At 39.1% G+C, this 13,167-nt stretch overlaps 7 protein-coding genes across 7 annotated transcripts; 1 reads left to right on the forward strand and 6 right to left on the reverse strand.

Moving 5' to 3' along the window:
- Positions 1 to 415: 415 nt before the first annotated feature.
- Positions 416 to 1,357, reverse strand: BDF20DRAFT_826723 (uncharacterized protein; the record flags this gene model as incomplete). Its single annotated transcript, XM_053078100.1, has 3 exons — positions 416 to 706; positions 785 to 1,037; positions 1,113 to 1,357. The coding sequence occupies 3 exons, from the start codon at positions 1,355 to 1,357 to the stop codon at positions 416 to 418; spliced, it is 789 nt and encodes a 262-aa protein (XP_052932196.1).
- Positions 1,253 to 1,860, reverse strand: BDF20DRAFT_892619 (uncharacterized protein). Its single transcript, XM_053082306.1, has 2 exons — positions 1,462 to 1,860; positions 1,253 to 1,382 (listed from the first exon to the last, which is right to left on the reverse strand). The coding sequence occupies exons 1-2, from the start codon at positions 1,654 to 1,656 to the stop codon at positions 1,350 to 1,352; spliced, it is 228 nt and encodes a 75-aa protein (XP_052932197.1). The 5' UTR covers positions 1,657 to 1,860; the 3' UTR covers positions 1,253 to 1,349.
- BDF20DRAFT_892620 (uncharacterized protein) lies at positions 1,861 to 2,901 on the reverse strand. The gene has a single exon (XM_053082307.1). It carries the CDS (start codon positions 2,788 to 2,790, stop codon positions 1,984 to 1,986), a length of 807 nt encoding a protein of 268 aa, XP_052932198.1. The 5' UTR covers positions 2,791 to 2,901; the 3' UTR covers positions 1,861 to 1,983.
- A 956-nt stretch (positions 2,902 to 3,857) lies between these two features.
- BDF20DRAFT_137242 (NRDE-2, necessary for RNA interference-domain-containing protein) lies at positions 3,858 to 8,342 on the reverse strand. Its single transcript, XM_053074763.1, has 11 exons — positions 8,272 to 8,342; positions 8,077 to 8,209; positions 7,424 to 7,989; positions 5,734 to 7,343; positions 5,576 to 5,665; positions 5,403 to 5,505; positions 5,167 to 5,332; positions 4,542 to 5,091; positions 4,357 to 4,470; positions 4,173 to 4,291; positions 3,858 to 4,107 (listed from the first exon to the last, which is right to left on the reverse strand). The coding sequence occupies exons 1-11, from the start codon at positions 8,302 to 8,304 to the stop codon at positions 3,977 to 3,979; spliced, it is 3,615 nt and encodes a 1,204-aa protein (XP_052932199.1). The 5' UTR covers positions 8,305 to 8,342; the 3' UTR covers positions 3,858 to 3,976.
- A 13-nt stretch (positions 8,343 to 8,355) lies between these two features.
- BDF20DRAFT_137537 (uncharacterized protein) lies at positions 8,356 to 9,412 on the reverse strand. Its single transcript, XM_053074764.1, has 6 exons — positions 9,168 to 9,412; positions 9,019 to 9,098; positions 8,740 to 8,946; positions 8,615 to 8,674; positions 8,492 to 8,540; positions 8,356 to 8,410 (listed from the first exon to the last, which is right to left on the reverse strand). The coding sequence occupies exons 1-6, from the start codon at positions 9,299 to 9,301 to the stop codon at positions 8,398 to 8,400; spliced, it is 543 nt and encodes a 180-aa protein (XP_052932200.1). The 5' UTR covers positions 9,302 to 9,412; the 3' UTR covers positions 8,356 to 8,397.
- A 44-nt stretch (positions 9,413 to 9,456) lies between these two features.
- On the reverse strand, positions 9,457 to 10,030 carry BDF20DRAFT_838953 (uncharacterized protein; the record flags this gene model as incomplete). Its single annotated transcript, XM_053079224.1, has 3 exons — positions 9,457 to 9,671; positions 9,756 to 9,827; positions 9,934 to 10,030. 3 exons carry the CDS (start codon positions 10,028 to 10,030, stop codon positions 9,457 to 9,459), a joined length of 384 nt encoding a protein of 127 aa, XP_052932201.1.
- A 164-nt stretch (positions 10,031 to 10,194) lies between these two features.
- BDF20DRAFT_1003768 (uncharacterized protein) lies at positions 10,195 to 12,673 on the forward strand. Its single transcript, XM_053074651.1, has 5 exons — positions 10,195 to 10,634; positions 10,708 to 10,874; positions 10,946 to 12,121; positions 12,203 to 12,346; positions 12,420 to 12,673. The coding sequence occupies exons 1-5, from the start codon at positions 10,387 to 10,389 to the stop codon at positions 12,617 to 12,619; spliced, it is 1,935 nt and encodes a 644-aa protein (XP_052932202.1). The 5' UTR covers positions 10,195 to 10,386; the 3' UTR covers positions 12,620 to 12,673.
- The last annotated feature ends 494 nt before the right edge of the window (positions 12,674 to 13,167 follow it).

Consider the following 13,167-nt stretch of genomic DNA (forward strand, 5'->3'; position numbering starts at 1 on the left):
GAGTGGCAGGCTGTAAAGAATTTATGTCTTCATATGAGAGAATGGGTTTTTGCCTGACATTATATTGCATAACTTTCGAAAAAGAAAAAATGAGACTCAATATTTGCTTTGTAGCATGCTATTACTATAATGGATTTTTGTAGATATACAGTATGTAGTTTCACTTCATGTGAGGATTTGCCAAAGCAGGCTCCAAAAAGCAATTGACAAATGTCATAATACTGTTACCACAGGAGTAGCAACTGTCAAATAGTTATCCTGAACAAAAACTTAATGAAGAAAAAACAACTCAAAGAAACTCTGAATGAACTGTAAGTCAATTTGTTTGTACTGTTGTTACAATTAATTTTGCGTTACCCCATATGAATGTAGGAAATATGTACAAGTCATTAAACAGGGAATAATGAATAGGCAATCACAGCTTGGATGCTTTATTTGATGCCAGCTGTGCAGCTTTTGCTAATTCGTCACGACGTTTTTTAGCAACCATTAAGGCTGCACCGGCTCTTGAGCTAGTGGGTCTGCCTAGCTGTTGTGAAATCCATTCGCCTGTTTCTACAAGAGCATTCAAATCGACACCTGTCTCGAATCCCATGCCGTTCAGCATATAAACAACATCCTCAGTAGCTACATTACCCTTTGCTCCAGGTGCATAAGGACAACCACCTAAACCAGCAACAGAACTATCTACTACACGTATGCCGTACTAATTGAAGGATGAATGTTCATTTAACAAATCAAGGAATAGCTCTATTAGGCTTAATTACGCATAAATGAAAATTACCTCCAAAGCTTTCAGTATGTTGGCCAAAGCTTGTCCATAGGTATCATGGCAATGAACTGCTACTGCTTCGATAGGTACGACTTTTAATACGTGATCTAACAATTTGGCCATAGAACCTGCTGTACCAACGCCAATGGTATCCCCTAAACTAATTTCATAACAACCTGCGTCATATAACTCCTTTGCTAATTCTGCAACCTTTTCAGGCTTAACAGCACCCTCATAAGGACAGCCTAAAACGCAAGAAAGGTATCTAAGAGATAAACCAAATGATACAATTTTAAGGGCCTGATAACAGAGTCATAGCGTTTCTTCCATATTCCTTTACCCTCTCACTTTGAGTTTTTGCTCCAATGCTTTTTCTAAAATTTCTTTGGCCCTCTTCACTGATTCAGCCGTTGAACAATTTGTGTTCTTCATGTTGAATGTATCTGTCGCGCCTGTAAATAAAGCCACCTCTTCAGCTCCAGCGGCTACAGCCGCGTCCAAACCTTTCAAATTAGGGGTCAATACAGGGTAAGAAACGTTTGGTTGCTTTTCGACAGATGTCAAGACTTCCCTATTATCACCCATCTATTTCGTGCACAACAGCAATTTCCTTTTAAAAATATATCGATCTTTTCTAATCTTGATTCAAAATACTCTCCATTGAAGCGAGAGCTATTTCTTTGATTTACCTGAGGCACCCATTTAGGACTTACAAAACTGGTGGTTTCCACAACAGGTAAGCCATTATTGGCTAAACGTTCAATCAACTCAATTTTCACTTTTGCAGGGACGAGAGCTTTTTCATTTTGTAAGCCATCCCGAGGGCCTACTTCAACAATCTTGACAAACCGCGAGGCTATAGGCGTACTATACTTGCGCACCATAAGGGAGGAGACCTGTGTCAATGGATATTAGCATAGAACAGCTTTCATTGCTTCGGAAAATGGCAAAACATCGATAATAACCTGGTATTTGTACAAAATTGGTCTACCTAAATTCTGCAAATTGAAAGGAGAAAGGAGACGCATGGTACTGTAAGGATACTTATTTTTTATTTATACAAATCAAGGACAAGAACAAAAAAAGAAAGAAAGAGGGATACACCAGCAAAAAATGAAATAAAAATAGATGACGGCAGGATCATGTTTGGAAAGATTATCGTGGGAGTTTTTGTCTTACGAGTCGGAAATGTCTGCAAATCCCATCGTCCATCAAGCCCAGACTGTCACTAAACCGATCATTAAACCCAAGAGTAAAAGACTTACAAGGCTCATGAAGCAGTTTATCAATTGTAAGTGTTTAGCTGCAGTTTTTTGTTTATATTCGGTATGCATAAAAAATCGCCAAGAGCCATACCACCACAAGGGGAAAAACAAAAAGCCGAACAATAGTAAAAGCATATCAACGCGTGCTGTCTTCCGTTGGAACAAATCGACCATGGCTATTTCTTCTAAGTGTAAAAACTTTTCACCAGTAGGTATAGCTGTTACTGCGGTAACACTGAGCTCGTGATGGTTGGAGTGCTGCACAGTTACTGTTGTTGTAGGATCTACAATAGTAATGTGGCGGTTTTCAAGCGATGTCTGGAAACTCGCTGTGCTTATCATTTTCTGAGGATAGTTCGAGATGCGCGGAGGTAACGAGGAAGTATGAGAACTGGTTGAGGAAGTCGTAGTCGAGGATGACGAAGATTGAAAAGGAATATTGGAAGTATTGTTAGTGGATGCATCATCTATGGGGAACATAAGAATATCATCCGGGTTTTCATCACTATTACTGTCTAAAGTGATAGGATGATCGCTATGGAATTGATACTCTCGGCTTTTTTCAGAAGCATGACTATATCGGCTTTGCTCTTTTGTATCTGTCTTATATGGAAGCTGTCCTTTGTTTGCTGTAACAGCAGTAAACTCGGAGATATTCCTAGAAGATTGATGACTAGCTCTACTACTATCATTTCCATGCAAGGTGGTTGTTAGTGTATTGGTTGCAGTGGGTGATGAGTTGACTTCCAGCATATTAGTAGGTACATGGCCTTCATGATCACTATTCGATAGTAGCCAGACAGAAGCATGCTGAGTGTTTCCATTACTATTGTTGTCATAAGGATTATGAGTGCTTGTATAAGTAGTTAATAAATGGCTGTAGGATGATGAGGCTCGTTTATTATGGCTGTACTCAGAAATTTCAAATGACGGATCTGTTTGAGAATTTGATTGTTGTAATGTTTTTTCATTATCCAATATAGGCAATGAAGGTTTTAAATGCTTATATTGTCTAATACTTTCCCATTTTGTTTGTAGTTCTTCGTCTGGCAATAATTGTTGGGACAGACTATGATTAATCGCAATGGGCAAAACCCTGCTATTGCTGCTAACGTTCGTTGTAATGCTATTGTTTCTTGAAAGGCAAGATATGACATTTGCTAAAGTCTGTCGTTTCTCTCTCCTGGAATGGGGTAATGAAAAATAATGTTTATAGTATTGTAGCTTATTGTCAAATTGCTCATTGTTCAATTGCAGAGTTAATTGTCTATCCTGGGTTGTGTTATTGTGCGTTTCATCGTAGATAGAGCTGGATTCGCTATGAATTTCACAGGCACTATTATCTACTTGTTCCTTCGCGGAAACAGCAGAAGATAGGCTGTTGCAGAATTGCTGTGAAAGATGAATGCGTTTACACTTTCTAAATGAATGTTGCTGCATATCGCAGTCCGTTTGATGTGGTTCAGGGTTGATGCGACTGTTTCTTTTCCTTTTGGACGACCATAAGCAAGAATTGTTACCACTTATCTGGCTCCTAACTCTTCGTCGGCTCAATAACGACGGACGTCGAAGTTGTCGATGCGTTCGAATATCATGCTGAAATAAGAACACATCATCATAACTACCATTGTTAAAAGTATAATAATAAGGACACATAGGCCAAGAATCATGAAGAGCGTTGATCGTGTTTCTACGTTTCATTACTGAATATTATTACCAATTGTATAAATAGGATAGAAATAAAAAGAACAGAGAAATGTACATGAAATAAAGCCAAAGGTAAAAGCTTAAAAAGAAAGTGCAAACAAAATATCAAATCACCATTAAAAAAAGCCATCATTTCCATTATTATGCCACATGCTTTTCATTGTATTTGACCAACTCCTTATTCATCAGCTTGTTTCAACAATGGAAACATGTCACTCATTGACAACATTTCTTATTCCAACAAGTGTTCATCAATGGGTATTCTGATACGTATCTCCTTCTCCATCATGACGTTGACAAGTTCGTTCGTTTCTCTGGTATCCATCGTGCTTTCAAATAGCTCTATGCCTTGCAAATATAACTCTGCAATAGATAATGCATGTCAGTATCAAGGTTGCATAAACATTATGTAACCAATGGTGGTTTACCTTTGGACCAAGGGCATTCTCTCACCGCCCTATAAAATAGAGTTTTGGCCCTTTCTTTATTGTTCTGCAGCATCTCAAATTGGATATATAGTTTCCACAATACAACGGAAGCTCTTGTTCTAACAATAAAAGCAATTTATTAGTGTGAAGCTCGTTACGTCGGCCATTATAACCTATCACTTACTTTGAATCCTCCACAGATCGTTCAAAGAGGTCTCTTACTGAATTCACTTGATATGGCTTATAACGATGTAGCTCACTAAATATGGCCGATAGATACAGAACAATATTTGAATCCCTAGATTTAGCAAAAAATGCAAGCTGATGAGGTGAAAGGTTCCTATACTGAAAGTAGTTCGTATTTTTTACCTATGTAATGCATTGCTTAAAAGCTGTTGAACACGATTGTATATTTTTGTTCTTGACTCGTTCCAGATGTAAAATGACAGAAAGATGGTATTGTTTGGAAATAGAGCAAGAGCCCTTTCCATTAACTGACGTAGTCTACTGGGTTTGTATAGATCATCACCGCTATTACCGCTTTTGATAGTAACATTTCTAGCATGTTGATATACAAGTGTAGCATAGTCAATCCATATCATTTCTGACTCATATCCTTTCTCTGCTTTAGATTCGACCAAGTACTTTAATGCATGCTCGTAAATTAAACATGCACTGTCAAGCCCACCAGACAAATACTCAAATAAGGCATAGCATCGTGTAAAATTGATCGCTGCTTCTCTCTCTGCATAATTGACTGCTATTGTCGACACATGAGCTAATTTTTGCAAGAAATACTTTGCACCACCAAAAAAGAAATCAGCATCATAAAAGTGCAGAGAAGCCCCTTGATTTTCAAAACTTCTTACCTCTTTTGTTCGAAGTACGACAGGTACAGTTACTGGTGGTGAGTTTGCATCTATTCAAACAATACAGACAAAAATGGTTAGGTACCATCTCCACCTATGAAATCATAGTGAAATACGTCATCTACCATATGCTTGATCGCCGGAAATGCTGGTAAGGACTTTCAGTGCTTCATGAGGTCGATTACTGTCAAACTCCAGCCTTGCTAGCATATAATACAGCAAGGGTATATATAATTGTTGCGATTCCTGTTTGTGAGACATAGCTATAGCTGCAAGATATACTTTTCGAGCCTAGACCATGAATAAAAATAATTCAGTAAATCCCTTCCTACGCATGTTGTAGACGTAATCCTAGTCTTACCTCTTCAATCCGTCCATAACCTTTTTCCATACAAGCGTATGCATTCCATAACGCTAAGTTTGTGCTATGTTCCTTCAGTAACTTTTTCGCCAATTTTCGACCCCTAGAGAAAAAAATTGATCATGTTGAGAAAATATGTACACTAACTAGTACTCGCAAGAAGAATAGCTTACAGTTTATGTCCGCAACTGGCTTCAAATGCTAAATAACATATCCTTAAGTGATCAGAGTTTTCAACAACCAGTAATTGCTGGAAAACCTCCCTATAACATGCATAGCCAAAATTAGACGAAAGGGCTTCCTCCTCTTTTAAAAGTGACCACATCCTTACCTTGTAAACTTTATATCTTCCTCATAACGGATATTCTCCCTTCCAGAGCATCTGAACCATTCGCCATATTTGGCAAACATTTCAGATATGCCTACTGGATACGAACTGGGTATATCGTACGTATTGGTCTGTTGCACAGTATTTTCCGATCTCATAGGAACACCTGCCACATACCAAACAATTTGTTCTAGGGAATGATTTTTGACCGGCCAAAAATGGTCTAACGAGATATCATTGCGGGTGAAGGTGTCTGTGAAGAAATGCGTATTGCTACCTATTTCCGGTGGTGTGTACGGCAGACCTAGAAATACTAGCACGCTATAAATCAAACTCTGACGCGCTTCTGCTGTGGTTACATCAAACAGAAAGTTTTTGACATCGTCTGAGAGGGGCACACGGAAAGGATCAGTGCCAAGCAGTTCATCATCAGCTTGTACCATACGGAGAGGTAGACGCCGGTTTGATTCATTGTTCGTTTCAGCGACCAACCAATCTCGCAGATTTATGAATTCATCCTCTTCGTCTTCGATGTTGGTATTATTGTCGTTCATATCTATATTAGGCTCTGGGATTTGGTCATCATTATTAACAGCACGATAATATTCATGCCAGCCTTGAGCTCCCTTTTCGCCAAAACGTAAAACTTCACTGTCCCAAAATTCAACGAAGGCACTCACTTTTTCTGCGTGCTCATGTGTGATAGTCTTATAGATCGAAGGCTGGTATAAATTGAATTCAATAGAGGCTTGAATTACAGAGAACGCCCTTTCTTGATAACCACATTGTTTCATAAACAAACAAGCGCGCAGTAAAATATATACCATAAGGGATTCAATGTCTGCACGTCTGTCTACTTCCTCTGTTTTCTTTGCCTGTCTCATTAGGATGGATAAAGCGTCTTCAAATACATTGACACATTGCGTAAACGTAAAGCTGGCAAAATTAGTTTGGCGTAAATTGATGTAGCTTGACCATAACTGGATGGAATCAGGGAGTCGTTTAAGATACTTGTCCCACATCTGCAGTAAAGGTAATGTTTCCCAAGTCTCTGCTCCACATTCCAAATAGGCGAGGATCAATTGTTCACTTTCAGGGTTGTGCTCTAGTGCTTTTTCAAAAATACTTAATTTCACTTCGTTCAAACTAGCTCGCTTACTGCTATTGCTACTAGTTGTACTCTTCTCAAAAATGTTCGAATCCAACCCTCTAACAGCTTCATCCTGAAATCGAATAAAATCAAGCCAGAGCTGTACGTTTTCGGGTTCCCGGTCGAGCTGTCGGTTAAATTCAATGGTGCGCCGCCGAATGTATTCATTAAAACTTTCACCTTCCTCATCTTCCTCCTCCCCTGCTTCTTCTGACGACTGGGCTGAGGGCTTTACTTTGTTCCCTTCTATAGATCTATAATCCACTCCAGTGTCATACAAGTCATAATCAATTAATTGATGCTCCTGTCGCACTTTTGATGATTTTTGCGAGTCAGTATCTTCTAGATTTATTACATTGGCGTGTTCAGCGAACAAGTCTTTATCCTCTTTTTTGGGACGAATTCGTATCCTTTTGAAATCCTTATCAAGTTCTTTCCACGCATAATTAGATGTTGCCGATCTCTAAAATAGGCGAGATATACATTCAGAGGAGGTCATCAGAGAAAAACTTGAGCCAAGCGCCCACTATGTGTCTATCTTACCTTGTTTTCGCTCAAATCTATGATAGCAATTTCTCCTGATTTCGGCGGTTGTGTAGGATCAATTCTGATGTTGGGTGGTAACCCCAAAATTCTTCCTCTTCTCGCTCTGTGAAAGGATGGCACTGAGTAGGCATGATTTTTTCCATAAACCAAATTATCCGGATCACCACTCGTATCCATAACGAAACTGATGCCAGTATCCAAAGTCCCTGTGTGAACTTCTGACTCTTCTGAAGACGAGGAGGAAAGAGAAGACGACCTTCTTCTCCTTTTCGCATCTTTGTCTCTTGAGCTTTCTGACCTCCTTTTACTGCTTATACGATGCCGGTGTGAGGGCGATTTCGATCGCTTCTTCTGTGAATGACGAGAGTTCGGAGAAGAGCGTGAATGTCTATGATCACTGCGATGGTGAGAAGGTGAGTAAGAACGACGATGACGACGGCGATGGTCGCTGCCGCGATAATCGTCCTCATTCCGTTGAATTGAACTTTCCCTATGCTTTCTTGAAGTTCTATCGTTGCTTTTTGTGTCTTCACGTTTTCTCCCAATGTCGTTTTGCTTGCGATCTACAAGATGTTAAATATTGTAAATCATTCGGCGTTGAGTCCGCAAGTCAAATTGGCGTTAACACTGTATAATATACTAATTATTACCTTGTCGTTGATGCGGTATAACTGTGGATGAAATGTCTGGAGCACTTGAAAATGAAGGTATGGATATACTGCCTGTACTAAATGAAGGTGCACTGTCAAAAGACGGTGGAGGTGGTATTGATTTTGGTAGATTCTACACATTTGCTTTAACATTCCAAGTAAATACATTAAATTATAGTTGCAATAACAACTCACTTTCTTAAAATGGCTGTTTTCAGTGTTATTCATCGTAGCAGTGTAAATTCATCAAAAAGCTTAGATTGAAAGGATTAAATGAATGTATACTTTATTTATCTTTGGTACCTTTCCATGTCAGATTTTTTATGCCTGTCGGCTCATTGGACAATAAAAAAAAAACTCAAAATTGTATCTGCAGTGTTACTCTGTGTTTGTATGGATTATATTTTCTTCTTACAATGTATAATCTTCGTCATCTTCGCTCGAAACGACTTCGTACCCATAATCTAAAGATTAATGTAGCGTGATATGCTTAATTCAACGTAGTCTTGATGAACAAAATTATACCTTTTCCTCTTACCATCCTCAAATTCATCACTATCTTCCTCCTCAGGATAATCGTTTTGGTAATAATCCTCGGCTAAAGAGCCAACAGAAACTATTAACATCTGACAATCCATTCTTTTTTCAAGCCAACCCGCTTACCATTCGAGTCCTCATCTAACTCATCACCCAATTCACTATTAGAATCGCTGTCGTCGATGTATTCAGATTCATCGTCAAACCAAACAAGTGAACCCACATTCATTGAGTTAATGCTCTGTTGACTCAATATTTCCGCGTCGTCTTTGTAATAAACATCGTAAACATAGTCGTCTTCGTTTTCCTCTTGTGGTTGATTTTTGTCTTGCACTATACAATTTTGAGCAAATCAGTTTGAGCTAAATATATTGATGCTTAAGAAACCCAATGCATTATACTTGCAGGTCAAATATTCTTTGATCATAGGAATAAAGTTGCACATTATATCATCGGGGTCTTCAATATCGTCATCTAACATGATGCTACATGTACCCAGCAACCTTTAGTATATTCATAGACACGAGCAAACTTAAAAGTAAAAGACAACTTACTTAACTTTCGGTTTCGATGCCTTTTTATCTTCATCTTTTACAGCTTCAAACATATTGAAAAGGTCCGTTGCAGCGACTTCAGCTGCACTGCGTACACTATATGAGTAACGATGTGTTAGCATGAAGGAGGTCATTCTCTAAAACTACGCTTATAACAAACCATACACAGGTGGCGCATTTTCTTGCGCTGCTGCTTTTGCTCTGTTTTGATTAATGAGTCTGTATCTAGCTTTTGTTGATGCTTCCTGTAGATATGTAATCCAGAAAATATCAGTGGGAATGATTGGCTTTAACCCTGTTTATATGGTTCAACCTTTTGTTTCTGCACCAAACGGTCTTTTCTATCTTCAAGTGAAATGGGCGTCTGTGGTCGACTTGTTCCAGGTTGCATACGTCTAGACATGATACGGTCCTTCAACTTCTTGGCTTCGTCTATATTAGCAAAACTCTTTTCTTCTACTGTCTCAGCAAGTCTAAATAGTGTGGGGAAAGCTGCACCGGAAACTGAACGAGCAATAATGTTGTATAGACAAACGTAAGAAACAACATCGCTTTGTTGTAGCAAAGTTACTCATGACCATTTCTTACTTTTCAATTCACTGGACTTATTGCCTTTTTCTACATTCTTTTTTACACGTTTTTCGTTTTCTTGGTGCACGACTTAGGTAGGTATGGTTTACAAATGCATAAATTAACGTCAAAGATCAAAAAGCAATAAAATCTTCAAAAAAAAAAAAACAAAACTCATTGAGGCCTCAACATTTACGTAAAGCATCCAAAGGCTCTTCTGTTCTTTTACGCTTAATACGTAAAATTGTTATCTGTCCTTGATCGGTCTTTTTATTCAAAGAAGTGTTATTCATATTGCTGATGATTAATGAAGGAAGGAATCTTGAACATTTTGGAAATGAGAAGAAACTTGCTGAAAAAACGCGGAGTGATTTTCGTCATGGTCGTCGTCACCTTTACCTTTTCTTTGAAAATTGTATTTTCCTGATCTAAGGTTTTGCTTTTTTTTTTTTCCCAAAGACATAACCTGATTTGGAGGTTGAAGTTCCACTAAGTTAGCTTTTTGGTTCTGCCCTGCTGTTGTTTCCTTCCTTCTCCTCCTTATTCTCGACTTGTTCAAAGTTCTTTTTCTATCTTTTTCTTTCACATTACTTTTCCCTTCCTCTTCCGCACCCCCGCTCTCTCTTTCTCTCCTTGCTAGTCTCTTTCAATGTCTGAAAGGCAGAAAGCTCCTCAGCCAACAGCTCCCATTGCTTGGATGAGTCAAGTTTATGACGCATCTTCTAAAGAAATCCGTCCACAGAATAACGACTTTGTTAGTACTAATGAGCAGCAACCTCATTTTCCTCAACCATCACAACAACAGCAACAAGGCATTTCCAGGGCAAATACGTTAAACTCACCCTCTTCGTTCTCAGCTTCAATGAACCCTAGTAGTACGCTCACATCAGTGGAGAGGTAATGATTATTGAATGAATGAATGCTTTAATATACACAAAGTAAGTTTCGAACCTTCTTTTTCTCTATTTAGTTTCGAACGTCCTGAATCACCCACGTTACCACCCGAACAAGATCTCCCCTTAAACGATAACAATTATCATCAATTGGATCTATCAGTAGCGCACTCTTCATCTAACTCACCAACAGGACATAAATATATAGATACCTCAATGCCACCACCACCACCGACGCCTACTGGTATGTTGCGAATGCTGATCGTATTTTGTCAATGAGTTGACCCATTTTTTTGCTTCTGCTTTCTGCTATAGGGCCTTATTATTCTTCTACCTTGGATAGAAACAGTAATAAGCATATGGCTAATTCATTCAACCCCACTTCTACCCATACCAGCCAAAATATAAACGATAGCGGTATTAGCAATAACACTGCATCACATCATACCAATTTTAGTAATACCATTAATACAGCCAATAATAATAGAATTCATCCTAATGACTATCACCCACAGCAACACTATAAGCAGCAGCGTAATAATAACTCACAGCATCACCCAACAACAACGGTGTCTCAAGCCCAGCGTCCTCATCATACCTCACAGCAACAGCAACAGCATCATCACCACCATCATCAACATCAAAAACTGCCAAAACGCCCTGTGCATATGACAGACCAAATGGCAGCCGCTGTTGAACTCAGTGTGAGCCCTAATGTCCCACCAGCCCCCGCTGCTGGTATGTATTGGTCCAGAGCCCTCACTTACGGCCGATCCCCGTCTCGTCCCTTACGTGCACACTCTGCCAATTTGATCGGTGAATATTTATACGTGTTTGGAGGATGTGATATGAAAGCTTGTTTTAATACGCTTTATATTCTGGATATGGATACTCTCACTTGGTCTAAACCTAAAACATCCGGCCAAATCCCTCCTCCTTGTCGTGCTCATTCTTGTACCACAGTTGAACGCGATTTAGGCAATGGTAAAAAGTCCTATAGTCTTTTTGTGTTTGGTGGTGGTGACGGACCCAACTATTTTAATGATCTGTATGTACTGGATATTGATACCTTGACATGGTCTAAGCCCAAGACGGAGGGTGAACCACCCTCTCCACGACGAGCGCATACTACTTGTATTTGGAACAAGAAAATCATTATCGTAGGTGGTGGGGACGGTGCACGTGCGCTGGCGGATGTGCACATGCTGGATTTATCATGCCTGGAACCGTCCCCTTCAACTACAGCTTCCTCTACTACATCACCACAACAGCAACAGCAACAGGTATACCAGCAGTCACAGCTATCACAGCAGCAGCAGCAGCAGCAGCAGCAGCAGCAGCAAGTGCCAAAATGGACAAGGTTGACACCAGAGGGGACTCCACCTATTGCCAGAGGATATCATACAAGTAACTTAGTAAAGGATAAATTGATTATTTATGGAGGAAGTGATGGTCATGAATGCTTTAGCGATGTTTATGTATTGGATTTAGGTAAAATATAAAGGGGAAAAAAAAAAAAGAATAATTCTTCAGTTTGTGATGCCTCTATTGACATCGAACCTTTTTCCATAGTCGCTAACAGATGGAGTCAGATTGATTTGGATCGGGCAGTGCCTAGGTTAGCCCATTCAGCCACCCAAGTGGGTTCTTATGTATTTGTGATTGGCGGACACGATGGAACAAGATATTCCAATGAAGTTTTGCTGTTGAATTTAGGTAAAGGATCCTGATCATGGAACGATGGTCACAGACTGAGCAGTATGTAACGTTTTTTTATGTACAAAATTAGTTACCATGAGTTGGGAGACGAGAAAGATATATGGTGGGGCACCAAGCCCTAGAGGATACCATACAGCTGTTTTACATGACTCAAGATTATATATTCTAGGCGGATATGATGGGAGAAATGTATTTGATGATGTATATATGTTAGAACTGAGCGCCTGTGCTTATCTGCCTCAAATTACAAATTTTGAAATTGATGTTTAAACCAATTATGAATGCCTCGTCAAACAAAGGGAAAAAAGATTTATGCAACCGTGACGCTCTGTGCCTTATTTTTTTTTTTTCGTGTTTTCTTTTTTTTTTTTTTTTTTTTCTATTTTCTATACTTTTCATTGTTTCTTTCTGTTAGCTTTATAACAAGAAAAGAAATTCTTTAATATGACAAAGAAATCTATTCCACCGTCTCAAAACAATCCACTCGGATACTTTGAACTGGAAGACAAAGTAAAATATTTATACACTAGTTGCCCTCGTCGGAAAGACTTAATGACCCAAACATGTTGTAATTGTAGGATTCTAATTTTCTAATCGTAACTGAGAATAATGAAGACGAAAATGAGAAAGAAGTTGAGCAATTAAAAGATAACAGTGCCCGCAGCTCTTCTACACCAACGGTAGCACAAACACCTCCACCACCTCCACCTACAAAGCAGGGTGAAGTGGAAGAAGAGAAGCACATAAAGGATGAGGTATGCTCTAATGTCCGCACTTCAGACAGGCATTGGAACTTACTTATAAATGATGGTGGTCTT

The sequence above is a fragment of the Mycotypha africana genome (assembly GCF_025528875.1).
Source record: "Mycotypha africana strain NRRL 2978 chromosome Unknown BDF20scaffold_11, whole genome shotgun sequence".
Classification (NCBI taxonomy): domain Eukaryota; kingdom Fungi; phylum Mucoromycota; class Mucoromycetes; order Mucorales; family Mycotyphaceae; genus Mycotypha; species Mycotypha africana.